General features: G+C 41.5%; 1 protein-coding gene across 5 annotated transcripts in view; it reads right to left on the bottom strand.

The window, feature by feature from the left end:
- Window positions 1–15,155, bottom strand: part of DYNC1I1 (dynein cytoplasmic 1 intermediate chain 1) — a 246,183-nt gene that overhangs the window by 54,343 nt on the left and 176,685 nt on the right. For all 5 annotated transcript variants that reach the window (XM_039522378.1, XM_039522381.1, XM_039522377.1 and 2 more), the window contains one exon: window positions 1,123–1,269. In XM_039522378.1, coding sequence (XP_039378312.1) covers window positions 1,123–1,269 — 147 coding nt within the window. The remainder of the gene's footprint in view (window positions 1–1,122; window positions 1,270–15,155) is intronic.

Below are 15,155 nucleotides of genomic sequence, written 5' to 3'. Positions count from 1 at the left end.
CCATTACTATTGACAAAAAGGACACAAACATTAGGGAAATTCAAAGTAATGGTGCAGCTGGGATCCACAGCATAACTGGGGCATTGGAGTCAGACAAAACTGCTGATGGCAGAAATTTGGAGAACTATATTCCTTTCCCTCTTCCAACCCCCAATAATTGCATACCTGCCATTTCTAACATAAATGGCAAGGCAGTCATCGTATTTGTGCCAGAGTGAATTTTTGGCACTAAATTATGTTTAATGATTGTTAGATGCCGACTTTTAACCCCAGGGATTACATTGTCACAACAAACTAAAGGCTGAAACTTAAACAGCAAATTACAAAGGTATGATCAGAGAATCACAGAAGTGAGAGGTGGAAAAGATCTACTAGGTCATCGGATCTATCCCCCTGCCAGCACAGGATATTTTTCTTCCTTCGTCCAGTTCAGTTTCTTTTTATTTCAGGTAATCGCCTATTGGAAGTTTATTCCGCAGCCTAAAAGATCACATCATTAAGAAATTTTCCTGATGTTCAGCCTACATACCCTTTGCTAAAATTCATCCCATTATTCCTGGTTGTTCTCCTTTACGTCCCCAGAACAATCCCTCCCCAGTTGGGGCTAAATCAGGCATTTAAGCTACTGCCCTGCCCTGCACCACCGCACAATGACTGCACAGCTGCTTGGTGTGTGTGTGTGTATGCAATTAACTTCATCCGCATTAGAAGTGCAGATTGCTCCCACAGTGTGCTGGCTCCAATCCATGGACCAGTACAGAAGGGGTGCGGGGAGGAATCATGAACTCTGCCTTATCCATATCCCTTTCTGGAGACTTATTCCCCAGGTGGGCATCAGCAGCAACTTGTCCCTGCACTCCTCACAGCACTGGACCATTGTTGTGAGATGCCCATGTTTGGTCATGCACTGTGAGGAGACTTCCTAAACACCCAACCACGGGCCATCCATCACCCTTTGAGCACGTGCAGGAAGCTGTCACCTAGTCTGTTTTCCATCCATTCCCCTCCCCCCCCTTAAAATCCATTCTCTTATTTTCTTGCATGTACATTGTAGAGGTAGCTCAGGCTAAGAGATCTGCACTTCTCTATTGAATGTTTCTTTGCAATGACATTGAGCCTTACCGTGTGAGCAGCAGCAGACAGGGGTGTACGCTGAACTGGAGTCCTCCTGTGACTGCGATTATCCCACAGGACAATTTGGCCAGAGTATGTTCCACCAACAACCAGGTTGGGGTGAAAACGTGCAAAGCAGACAGACATCACAGAGGACTAGAGCAAAAACAGGGTAGAGAATGAAGTAGAGGGGTCAGTTCAATTGTCAGTCATCTGCCTTTCTGTTCCTTAAGAAGCATGTTATAATCAATACTCTCAGGAGTGCAGTCCTCATCCTGTATTCCCTGCACACCCAGGACTTCCAGTGAAGTCAAAGGGACCCTTGCAAAGAATGCAAGAATGGCCCCAATATTTGTAGTCCCATTGGTCCTGGAGAAAAAGTGAACAACAGGGCAGGCTTTAGGCACTGGTGATGAGAAGCCACCACCTAAGATACCATATGTGAGACAATGATGGGAAAGTGCCTCCCTGGACTTCTTTAAAAAAAATAAAATAAAACCTAATATTTTCATTTGCCTTGCACCCAGCAGGGAGATCCTTGTCCCCCTGGCAACCCACCAGGGAGATCCTGGATCCCTCTTGTACCACCCCCCTCCAAGAGACTCCTTCCTCCCCTCACTCCCCCACAGGAAGAATCAGGCTCTCACTTGTCTGCCCCTCAATATGTTTACCCTTGCCACTGGCTCCTGTGGCACTCTCCTCAGTGGATCACTTTAAAGCAAGGCAAAAGATTCTGGGGTACGTTTGTGAGACAGCGGATATCCCCAATCCTTTCTTCATCTGGGGGGACATCTAGCTATAGCCCTGGGGAACACAGTAAGTCAGACAGTACCTCTTTATTGGATCAACAAATATGTTATACAATACACAAGCTTTGGGGCAAAGGTGGTCCCTTCTGAGTTGCAAAAGGGCTCACTTTCCCTACCACTGTCACTTGGTCTTGCAGGAGCAATATTCTTTAATTTACTGAGGGCTGGATTTACTAATGGGCTGTAGCTGAGGGGGTGTGGAACCAAGATGTGGTACCTCCCAAACTACCTGATACGCTGCTCTGCGAGGCACTGTGAAGTTGGGGACATGGCTATGGCATTACTTCCCCTCTGTCCTCTCCAGAATAATGTGCAGCCTCAAGTCTACCAGGGAGCAGTCCCTGCACTCCTCATTTGTGTAAAACAAAGCATCCATTATTCTCTCCTTAAGGAACTATGTTCCATTTCTGATGTCTCTGATTCTGGGTACATGGCCTCCATTTTATGGAAATTGGAAAACAAAAGTTATTACCACCATTTAATTTTCTGAGAATTCCTATACAAGTAAAGACTCGGTTTGCAAAAAAAGATGCAAATGTCACTTTCCTCAGACAACCCATGGGGACAAATTTTAGCCTAATTGATCAGTTGGTTATCATTAGAGTGTCAATATGACAGTTAATGGTCACAATTATTTTCTTTTACTTTCAGACTGTTTCACGCTAATGGCAACTGGGAAATTACCAGTAACACACTTATCTGTTATATTTTAATGGTTAGATATTTTAAATTGGTTAGATATTTTAAATGATAAATTAATCCATTGTATTCAGCAATTAAATGTACATAAATTATCATGCTTCAGTTGCATGAACTGAGCTGCCAACATTAAGGTAAACTTTGTTTAAACAAGTTGGTTGCATAATTAGAGAAATAGGAATTGCCATACTGGGTCAGACCCATGGTCCCACCAGTCCAGTGGCCTGTCTTTGACAGTGGCCAGCACCAGATGCTTCAGAGGAAGGTGTCAGAACTTCACTGTAGGCAAATGTGGCATAACTTGTCTTTCAAATTAGGTCTCATCCTGGTCTCTAATACTAAGATATTGGCTTAAAACCTGAAGGATGAGGTGTAATAAACCTTCCAAAATGTTTATCATTAACTATAACAACTCTGGATAGCCATAATTGGGATGAAATAGAATAATCCGAGCTGTCCCAATTAAACAGTTTCTACTGAACTAACACTGATATATCCAATTTATATTCTATAAAGCTATATAACGTGGCTCTAAAAAAATTCAGTAGAAATGAAGTGAATGATAATATATTGTAGGGATGGCCAATCCTATACATTTGACCTAGCTGTCTCCAACACAGTGGAACGGTCTAACACTAGCTCCTTCTCCCTAGTTCTCATGGGTGTTCTCCCTGACCTCCCTGACCCCTTTCCTTCTCCACTAAAGCTTTCATGTGGTTCTACGCTGTTATGCTTGCCTGTTTTAGCTCACTTCCAGCTGTGCAGGGAGCACAATTATTTTATGGTCAGTTACAGCATCAAGAATGAAGATTTCATCAATTTCAAAAAGGACTCTTAGGCATATAACTTTATATAAAAATATTCGTAGTACTACAGCATCATGATGCATTTAAAAATCAAGTATGATTCAGTTGCCATGCAACTTTCACAGGTCCCCCAGACGTTATAATTAACAGAACCCTACATCACACATTTTACATTATATCTGTTCATTTAATGGCTTTGTGAGTTGTTTTAATCAACCCATCACATACTTTATAACTAAGAAGACAGATCTTCTGACATGCAGTGAAATAGCCAGATGATTCTAAAATAATCTGGTTGAACCACTGGATGTACACCCACAATGGGTGTAAGGCTACACTTATATTTTAAGAAACCTAAATTCAAACAGTCATTCCACAACAAAGTTCTTAGTTTGTCTGAAACAAGCTTGGAGATGCTGAAGCGAGGCAGAGAAACCATGCAGACGGTGTATTTTTAAATGTTGTGTTTTCATGGTTAGAATGTTTTTGAATCCAGAATCCCAGAATACATTTGGATGGTGAAGATATAAACTGCCAAAGTGTGTTTTTCATAAAGTTTGAAAATAACCCTTTGCTATGACTCTGACTTAGAAAAAAAAACATTGCTTCTAGTTTTACACATCCTTCCAAAGTAACTCACATTTTTCAGTTGATGAAATGTTCATGTCCTTTTAATTATGTCAGTAACATTTTTCCATTGAAGGGAAAATCCTTTCAAATATTAGACTTGACCAACTTAAGGACCCCATTCTACTGTACTTAATAAGATGATTGTTTCCCTGAAGTCAATGGGAGTACCCACATGAGTAAGGGCTGCCTTCATTTAGCTATTTTAAAAACAAAGGGTTCACTTCTTAGCCTTAATAGGAGAGAGCTGCAAGCAGGTCCCCTGACAATTTGAGCAACCCTGTGCTTGAGCAGAGCAGAAGAAATCATTCCCACTGATTCTCCTCTGGCTCCAGGGTGTATCTTGCTTCCCGACTCAAATACTTGGGGCCTGATCTTGCTCTCGCTGAAGTCAGTGAGAGTTTTGCCATTGACTTCAAAGGAGCAGGAACCATCTCATGGTCAGTATTAAAATAATAAACAATAATAATTAACCATTTGTTGTGCTTCTGCAATATCTTTCAACCGAGAATCTCTAAGCACCTTCTCAACATTAACCAATGGAGCATCCCAACATTTCAATGAAGTAAGTTTCAGCAACCATTGAGCCACCTCTTGTTGATGAATACAGCAGCTAGTTACATCACCACACAAAATTTTAGGGCAGGAAGGCGAGGAGAATACCATACTGAGCTCCCACTGATGGAAGAATTTAGGTTGCCAAAATTACACAAATTAGGTTATTGGGGTTAACTCTACACTCACTCAAAGTGCAGTGGAACATTAGTGACCACAAGTGGTCAGGGCCTCCAGCAACCTAATGAATGCTATCACTAGGATGAGACATTGTTGCTATAACAGCAAATGCAGTTGGTTCAGTGTCATGAACTGAATCATCACCCATTCCTGACCCAGTGCAGGCCAGAAGATCTGATAGGACTGCCACAAAACCTACCGAAACTAAAGATAATACCTTCATGTCTGAGACTAAATATAAATATAGAGCATGATGTTCAAGGTGCCTTATTCTGGCTGCCAAACCAAGAATGGCCAACTGAGTTATTTGAATGAACACAGAACATTGTTCCAAATAGGGCTAATATTATTGGAAGAACTGGAAGACCAAAGACACAACAAATTACAAAAGACTACAAAAGATTGTTCTACATTGGACTATTTCAGACAATGTTTTCTAAAAACTACTCTGTAACAATAATATAAAGGCTAAACATTGTGTAAATCCTGTGCTGGAACCTGTGCCATCAATAGATTATGTACCCACAGAGAGCATTACAGACTGCAAAATATTGTGGCATGAATGTCAATGAACTGAAGGGCAAGTCATGTGTACACGCTCATACACACTTTATGGTTATGGCGTGTGCTCTAGATTGTGCCTGATCTTATGTGTCACTTGACAACACATTTAGCTGACGTTTAGTAGCCAAGAAAGGGGCATAGTACATAGAAATGTTTGCTGGGTCTATTATTTTTCTTACATTTTCAATAGATTATTTAATGTTTTAGGCAGCCATTTATGGGCTAAAATAATACAGGATTCAGCTTTGGCATATTTTTCAATTCCTGGGTGCTGGAAATGAAGTAGAACAGATTTCACATTATTTCCCCGCCATAAATAGATCTGTGAGGCTTTATTTAAACTTTTTGGGGGTCTATGCAAATACCCTTATTTTCTGATTTACTTGGTTCCTGAGGATGCATAGCCATACTATGCATACTATGCATTCCTATCATTTTACATATATTCATTCCTCTCACAAGCACGAGAGAAAGACAATTTAACTTGTGTCTGAAAACAGTTACAGACAGGAAAACTGAACCCATTTTGCTCAACCCAGAAGTCTGACATTTAAAAGGATGGAAGTTGAATTGTCGTAGACTGTCTATTTCTGAATTTATTTATGCATAGTTTTTCTTATTTTTTTTTGTACCCAATTCTAGAGAGTAGATAATAGGAGGGAAGGATGGAGAGTTTTGCAGAGAATGTAATGTGGACAATTTACCGTATGCATATAGTACCTACGTATTATGGTGAAGGGTCAGAGAGAGAGAGAGACATACCACTTACAAACTACAACCATGTTTTCTTGACCAATACCTTCAGTCCCCGTAGCCTGAGATTTGAGCCAAAACATTCAAATCTGAACTTAGATCTGACTGCAGGCAAGTGAGTGTTGAATAATGGAGTGCCCAGTATGAAATCTGTGGGAGATAGGGTTACTTTTTTAAAATAAGGAAATGCTGTGATGAGGTGAGGGTTATTTTTTCAAAACCATGCTGGAGTTCCTCTTCCCCTTCACTCCATCTTCTATCCTGCGCTCTCAAATTTTCATGTGCAAATTTTCAAAACTGTACACAAATATGCAATCTACTGGTTTTTGCTTTCTGGATATTAGTGGGTCTTCTATTGGTTCCAAACCACTGCTGTTGGGTTTTGTGACTTGTACTTTAGGTTCCCGTCCATATCTCCAAGATGAACCTTGCTGCTAGGCCCCCGAGTGGTGCTGCTACCTGACTTGCATTCCATCATGCCTGTTCTCTCACATAAAAGAGGGTGGACCGCTCTCACCATTGCTAGCTTTGAGGGTTCCTGTTAGCCCAGGCTTCACTGGGGTTAGAGAATCGCACAGCTGAACTGGAGGCTGCAGGCACTGGTTAGAACATTTGCTCACAAAGTTTTAAAACTTCGGCCTGAGGCTATAAACATCAAGAGCATTGTGGGAAACTTAATTTAAGAAATAAAACATGATATGGTTGTACTATAGTCACAGCAAAGTGCAGGCTCCATTCAGACAAAAAGTTACACACACCTTTCGATAACTGCGGACTAAGGGAGCAAGGTGCCACACCCTGGCACCTATTTTACCCTGGACACGGAGGGAATGCTACAGAGACAACCGGAGTGGCAACTTTGTTCAGATGCCTTTCTCTCCTAACTCCACACCACTGCACTCAATTTACACAGGCCCACGACTCTCTTTAAGTGGCTAGCAAAGCTGTTTTTTATTTTAGAAAATTAATGCAGCCCAGTTTTGGATTAGTGATGGCATATTCCCTTAACCACAGATGCTCAGGACAGACAGTCATTTGGATTTTCCTGACTGGGAAGCCTGACCTCGGTACCCACATCAGATGTGCATAGGGCCATAGAGACTGGCTGTCTACGCTCATGTCCATATATTCAGATGGCACTGTGCCCAACCACCAGTTGAACAATTTCACTCAGACATGGGTGCTAAATAATAATGACTTTAAATGGACTGCCGTGACTGTATTTTGCGAGGTCTCTTGTGCAGGAAATCATTCCCCTAAAGCAGCACCCATGCTGGTGCCAGGTGCCTACATTTGATGACATCTGATGGGCCCCAAAATAATATTTCATGAGTGATCAGAAGGGATATAAGGAGTTCACAGGCATTTCTATCTGCCAAGAAGCCAGATTATATTGCAGCAGGCACCTAGGAAACCTCTGAAGTCTATCTAGTATAGACATGCATATGTGAATGGGCATTACTGCCTGTACATGGGGTCAGGGGAGGCTAAGTTTCCCCTGGTGCAGCCGTCACCCTGCCACCAGACACCTGGGCTGTTGTGGCCCCACCTGTGCACTGCTTCTTCCCTTCACTGTTCTGCCCCTTCCCCAAGGCCCCCACCACCTGCTGCTGCCTGGTAAGTCCCTCCTCTCTTCCACTCCACCCCCACCCTCCCCAGAGGTCCCCACCACTTGTCACATCCCTCCTCTCCTCCACCCCTCTCCCCGTGAGACTCCCTCTACCTGCCACATCCCTCCTCACCTCCCCCGCCTCTGCGAGACCTTCCTGCCTGCCAATCACGCATCCCTCCTCACCCCTCGTCCCCGTGAGCTGAGTGGGGCCTCGGGCGGAGCAGGAGGCAGGGCCTGGGGTGGAGTCGGGGGGGGACATGGGTGGAAGAGGTGGGTCAGAGAGCTAGCCTCCCCCAGGGGAAGCTTCTTGGGTTGTAGAAAACCTACTGACCGCTATGCCTACCTTCATGCCTCCAGCTTCCATCCCGGACACACCACAAGATCCATTGTCTACAGCCAAGCACTGAGGTACAGCCGTATCTGCTCTAACCCCGCAGACAGAGACCAACACCTAGAAAATCTCCACCAAGCATTCTCAAGACTACAGTACCCACACGAGGAAATAAGGAAACAGATCAGCAGACCCAGACGTGTACCCAGAAGCCTCCTACTGCAAGACAAACCCAAGAAAGAAACGAACAGGACTCCACTGGCCATCACATACAGTCCCCAGCTAAAACCCCTCCAACGCATCATCAGGGATCTACAACCCATCCTGGACAATGATCCCACACTTTCACAGGGCTTGGGTGGCAGGCCAGTCCTCGCCCACAGACAACCTGCCAACCTGAAGCATATTCTCACCAGCAACTGCACACCGCACCATAGTAACTCTAGCTCAGGAACCAATCCATGCAACAAACCTCGATGCCAACTCTGCCCACATATCTACACCAGCAACACCATCACAGGACCTAACCAGATCAGCCACACCATCACCGGTTCATTCACCTGCACGTCCACCAATGTAATATATGCCATCATATGCCAGCAATGCCCCTCTGCTCTGTACATCGGCCAAACTGGACAGTCTCTAAGGAAAAGGATAAATGGACACAAATCAGACATTAGGAATGGCAATATACAAAAACCTGTAGGAGAACACTTCAACCTCCCTGGCCACACAATAGCAGATCTTAAGGTGGCCATCCTGCAGCAAAAATACTTCAGGACCAGACTTCAAAGAGAAACTGCTGAGCTCCAGTTCATCTGCAAATTTGACACCATCAGCTCAGGATTAAACAAAGACTGTGAATGGCTTGCCAACTACAGAACCAGTTTCTCCTCCCTTAGTTTTCACACCTCAACTGCTAGAACAGGGCCTCATCCTCCCTGATTGATCTAACCTCGTTATCTCTAGCTTGCTTCTTGCTTGCTTATATATACCTGCCCCTGGAAATTTCCACTGCTTGCATCCGAAGAAGTGGGTATTCACCCACGAAAGCTCATGCTGCAAAACGTCTGTTAGTCTATAAGGTGCCACAGGATTCTTTGCTGCTTCTACAGAACCAGACTAACACGGCTACCCCTCTGATACTTGAAGCCTTGGGTAGTTTATCTGTGGTCCTCACTTTCCTTAAAATGCCTGTGTTGCTTTGTAATATGAAACTGAACCACGCTCCTCTTGATAAAAAGAACAGGAGTGCTTGTGGCACCTTAGAGACTAACAAATTTATTTGAGCATAAGTTTTCGGATTGCATAGAATGGAACATATAGTAAGGATATATATATATATATATATATATATATATATATATATATATATATATATATATATATATATATATATATATATGGAACATAAGAACATAAGAACATAAGAAGGCGTGCACTGGTCAGACCAAAGGTCCATCTAGCCCAGTATCTGTCTACCGACGGTGGCCATCCTGCAGGAAAAATACTTCAGGCAAGATCAAATGAACTGCTGAGCTCCAGTTCATCTGCAAATTTGACTCCATCAGCTCAGGATTAAACAGAGGCTGGGACACCATGGCTTACCAATCCTACAGAACCAGTTTGGACTTAGCCACCCTGAGTTTTCACACCTCAACTGTTATAACAGGGCCTTCACAACCTCCTCAGGTATTGATCTAACCTCGTTATCTCTAGAACTTGAAGAAGAACTTCCTTTATTTGTTTTAAACCTGCTGCCTATTAATTTCATTTGGTGACATCCCTAGTTCTTGTATTATGTGAATAAGTAAATAACTTTTCCTTATCCACTTTCTCAACATCACTCATGATTTTATATACCTCTATCATGTCCCCTTAGTCTTCTCTCAATAAGGTCCTAGCCACAGGATTCTTTGCTGACCTTCTACAGAACCAGACTAACACGGCTACCCCTCTGATACTTGAAGCCTTGGGTAGTCTTATCTCTGGTCCTTTTCAATGATTCCTAACATCCTGTTTGCTTTGTAATATGAAACTGAACCACGCGTGGACATCTTGAGAACTATCCACGATAACTCCAAGATCTTTTGACACCTTAGAGACTAACAAATTTATTTGAGCCCCCATCATGTTGTATGTATAGAATGGGTTATATTTTCCCAATGTGCATTACTATATATATATATATATATATATATATGCCATATATCATATATATATATATATTTATATGTATATACACATACAGAGAACATGAAAAGGTGGGAGTTGCCCTACCAACTCTAAGAGGCTAATTAATTAAGATGAGCAATTATGCCCGCTGAATTCAATGGAAAACCTCCATTGACTTTAATGGTGCAAGATTGAGACTGGAGCTGAGCAAGGTGGTTTCTTCCTCAAAACACACTTGGCTTTTAACAAATAATAAAAATGCTTGGATAGTGTAAGCTAGAAAGATACTGGAAAGTCTCCAGTCTCAAAAGAAGATGTGATGGACCAATTGATGGGGGGAGAGAGGACAGTTTGCTTCAAGACTACATAATCAGTTATTGTACCATGCTGATCAAAGGGCAGAAGAGGCAGCAATAGCTGTGTGGTCAGTTTTCTCAAATAGTTCTGAAAACGTAACCAAAGAGACAGGCAAGAAAAATTTCACCCTATACAAAAGAGTCTTTGTGCTGTGATGTGTACTTGAAAGTGCTGATTCTTAGGTTATGGAAGCCTTTAATGCTAAGACTCTCTACATTCCCCCACCTCCACCCAGGGCCTGCTCCAGCTTTTTTGCCACCCCAAGTGGCGAAAAAGAAAAAAGAAAAAAAAGAAAAACCCGATTGAGCTGCCGCCAAAGTGGAAGACAGGGAGTGAAGGACCCGCCGCTGAATTGCCGCCGAAGACTGAAGCGGGTTGATTGAGCTGCCACCAAAGTGCCACCGCTGCCAACCCAGACATGCCACCCCAGCAACAGATGAACTGCCGCCCCTTTCTATTGGCCGCCCCAGGCACCTGCTTCCTTCGCTGGTGCCTGGAGCTGGCCCTGCCTCCATCTCCCTGTAAGGAACTGTGAAATGGCATCCAAAAGGATTTTGCACAATTATTTGTGGAATCAGAGGAAATTCAGATTTTACTAAAAACTAAATAAAAGCAGCTGATATCCTTCACATATTTAAAAAAAAAACAAACACTTCTTCAAACCAAATGTCAGAATCCCATTTAATTAAAAAAGGGAAGTTTATACTTGGGTATGGCGTGTGTTGACATCTATCCCTTTGATTTACAAGAGTATGGACTGGAAGGAACAGACTGCTTTATTCAAGAGAAAAAAGGAAGGAGGGGGCCCAATTTGACAGGAAAGAGTGTAGGTTGCATTAACTTCAGTGCTTGCTAAAACATGAAGGATTAATGGCAAAACGGGAGGAAGGAATTGTGAATGTCTCCAGTTTAGGATCTTCAAAAATGTTTGGGGTTTCTAAGAATGTCTCACCCAACCACATAAAAGCTACATCAAGAGACTCAGCCACACGACTGCTCTAAATCCAAAGCTGGTACTGCTCCATTTCTACCATCAGACCAACTGACTTGAAATGTAGCCTCAAATTAAATTTATTTTTATTGAAAAAGTACTAAGTCCTTAAAAAGGAGGCAAACAGCACGTCAGGAAACTTAGCTGCTTCTCAGAGAGGTTTACAAGGCAGGTATGCAACAGCTCTGGCATCCAAGAGTATTGTATTGCAGCTGTATTTGAGCACAGTGGCCACGTTTTTAAAAAGGCATCAGTTTTTATACCTATAAATTCAACTACGGGCTCAAATATTAGGTTTTGCACCTTAAGCTGTGTGTCTGCAGGTGCAAACCATGTAGTTAAAGGAACATGTCAGATCTACGCCCACAAACTGCTCCTGCGAAAAGGGAACCTGAGCTTTATCTCTTTTAAAAATACATTCCTTAATGGTATTCAACTTCATAAACCAAAGCTACGAAATAATGGCACAACTGTAAGCATGCAGTCTTTTCTGAACATCATTCTGAGATTGTTAGTTTGAGAAGCATTGAGAAACAATAATGAGAACTTCTTTTAAGCATAATACATCAAGGCAAGTGTGTTTTGCACCTTACTTAATTGGAGACTGTGCTTAAAGCCCACGAGGCTATTGAAGTGCTTAATGTTAAGCATTAGCTTAAGAGTTTTACCTAATCAGGACATGTGTGCTCAGGATCGAGCCCTTAATCTCCCTGTGCCACGGTTCCCTATTTGTTAAAGGAGGAAGATAACACTTCCTTTGTTTAGCTTTTTAAGCAGTCCATAATTCTATAAATGGGACTCCTCACATGACGAAGTTAAGCACATGCCTTGGTATTTGTGGGACTGAAACCTTAGATTGTAAATTCTTTGGGACAGGGACTCTCTATCTCTATCTGCCTATAAACTGTCTCGCTCAATTGGCCCTCAATTGAGGTCTCTATGCACTACCATAATAAAATAAAATAATTCATAACATTTACTCAGCCCATTGATAAGAAAAGTCAGACACTTAGAAGCAATTTGTACCCTGAATAAACAGAAACACTTTTGAAAAGAGTGCTGCTGACTTACACATTGAACAACCCTTTAGAAATGGGGAGGGTTGCACACGGTATATGGCAAACCAGTGTATTTAGTTTTCCATTGACAGTTCTGAGTCTGCTGCTGACAGTGGCTATTTTGGTAAAACGTGACATCAATTTTATGTCATTGGCAGTATGGGGATCCAGTGTAAGAGAATATAAACCTACTTCCAACCTGCTTCAATACTGGCCATTAAAAATATGTTAAATATGTAAACAAAATGTTTTAATGATCACTTTATGACTGTCACACTAAAACAAGCAGATAAAGTATTTATAGTCTCTGATCCAAATTGATCCATTTATGTATTCATTTTGATATAAAACAAAGCAGCTCCAGACCAATAGGTGCCCATCCAAAGCTCTGGGCACCAGTGACACAATTTAAAAACACAATACTAAAGGAGCTGCAACATAAATCATCCAAAGCAGCAGCCCGTCCTCTTCTCCCAACCCTACTGTACACTGTCTAATTGCCAGTGAGAAGCCAGCTTTACAAAAGTATTTCAGTGCCTGAAGATGCAGACAGGCATCTAGTGGGAGTTTTGTAAACCTAAATACCTGTGTAAAGCTGTTCCTAGATTAATTTGTATAATTTAAAAAATATCTTTTTTAAAGCAACATGGCTGTCAGCAGCCGGGGACTCAACAATGCCAAAAAGCATTGACACCAACTGCATTTCATAGCTAATTCACAGGGAGATGTGCATCTTACCTTTGAATTTCTCTAAACAGTTTGCCAGAGAAGATGTGTACAGCTCTTTTCATGTGCAGGTAAAATAATGCTACACTCAACATTTTTGTCATTACATATTTTATTGAACTGGGCTTCTAATGTTAAAGGGTTAAGTACAACACAGGTAGCTAAAAAGGAAGGTCCTCAGCCTGTCAATGAACCCCATTCTACTCTGGTGGGACCACCCTCCTTTTAAGTAAGCAGTAATTCAATCTGCATGTTACCTCAGTTGTGTTTGGGCTTCGTCCAAGTTAAGGAAATCAGTGTGATAAATTATAAAGAATTGTCTGCAATAATTCACAAAGGGCCCATAACTGAACTGAAACAAAAGATCTTAAGTTTGACTTTATAGCTCTATTTGAAATGCTTTACTCTTCATTCCCAACAGGTCATAAAGAAATATGAAAATTCTTTGTTTTTTTCTACTCACCATAGCTGCTTAAAGACAAGGTCTGGTGCAGAATTTCAGGGCCAGTTTGATTAAAACCACTGACAAATACTGTAGCAAAATATCCTTAAATCAATCTCACATTCAAAAATGCTACTTCCACTAAGACTTGAAAATTATATCTATTTTCATCCTTATGTGCAGTCCCTGATTTATGTAGTAAATATATTTTAATATAAGTAAAAGCTGACGATACAAGATTAAATAGATACCTTAGTTATTCTCTTCCATTACCTCTACAGCTCTCTTTTTCAAACACCACAGAATACACTGGACTGAGTGCCAAAAGTGTTCTAAAAGATACAGTATCTTTATTTTTGGACAACTTTTCAAAAGGGGCCTCCTGTGCATGCTCAAAGTCCATACTTGCATTATTTGTGAACTACCTGTGCCTGCAGGTGATAGAATTTACAGAACGGGAGCAGCACCCATTTGTACAGAAAGGGAAGGAGTTCAAGCTAGTTGACTTTGGTCAAACCTGTTCACTGTCAGATTTGTTTATTCACCAAAGACTAAGTGATAGGAACATTTTACGCATTGGAAACTAAAGAGTCAGTGAGATTCAAACATTCCAAGGCTAAAAGGAATCATCATTAGTCTGACCTCCTCTATAACCCAGGGCATGGAATTTCCCCCCAATAATTCTTAAGGCAGATCTTTTAGGAAAACATCCAATCTTGACTTAAAAATGATCAGTGATGGAGAATCCATCACAATCACTTGTTCCAACGGTTAATTTACATGTTATTTCTAATCTGAATTTGTCTAGCTTCAACTTCCAGCCATTGGATCATGTTATACTTTTCTCTGCTAGACTGAAGAGCCCATTATTAGATATGAAATATTAAATATTTCCCATGTAGTTACTTACAGACTGTAATCAAGTCCTTAACGTCTTTGTTAAGCTAAGTAGATTGAACTATTTAAATCAATCACTGTAAAGCAGGTTTTCTAATCCTTTAATCATTGTTGTGGCTCTTCTCTGAACCCTCTATTATTTAAATTGCAGGCACCAGAACTGGGCACAGTATTCCAGCAGAAGTCATACCAATGCCAAAAATAGAGGTAAAACTACTGCTATTACTCACATCCCCTGTTTATACATCTCAGTATCACATTAGGTTTTTTGGCTACAGTGACACATTGGGAGCTCATGTTAAGTTGATTATCCACCATGCCCCCCAAATCTTTTTCAGAGTCACTGCTTCCCAGGATAGAGTTCCCCAATCTGTAAGTATGACTTACACACCACATTTCTAGATGTATACATTTACATTTAGCCTTATTAAAATGTTTATTGTTTGCTTGCATCCATTTT

Source organism: Mauremys reevesii, linkage group 2 (genome assembly GCF_016161935.1).
Source record: "Mauremys reevesii isolate NIE-2019 linkage group 2, ASM1616193v1, whole genome shotgun sequence".
Classification (NCBI taxonomy): Eukaryota; Metazoa; Chordata; order Testudines; family Geoemydidae; genus Mauremys; species Mauremys reevesii.
This window is presented reverse-complemented; position numbering and strand designations above follow the sequence as displayed.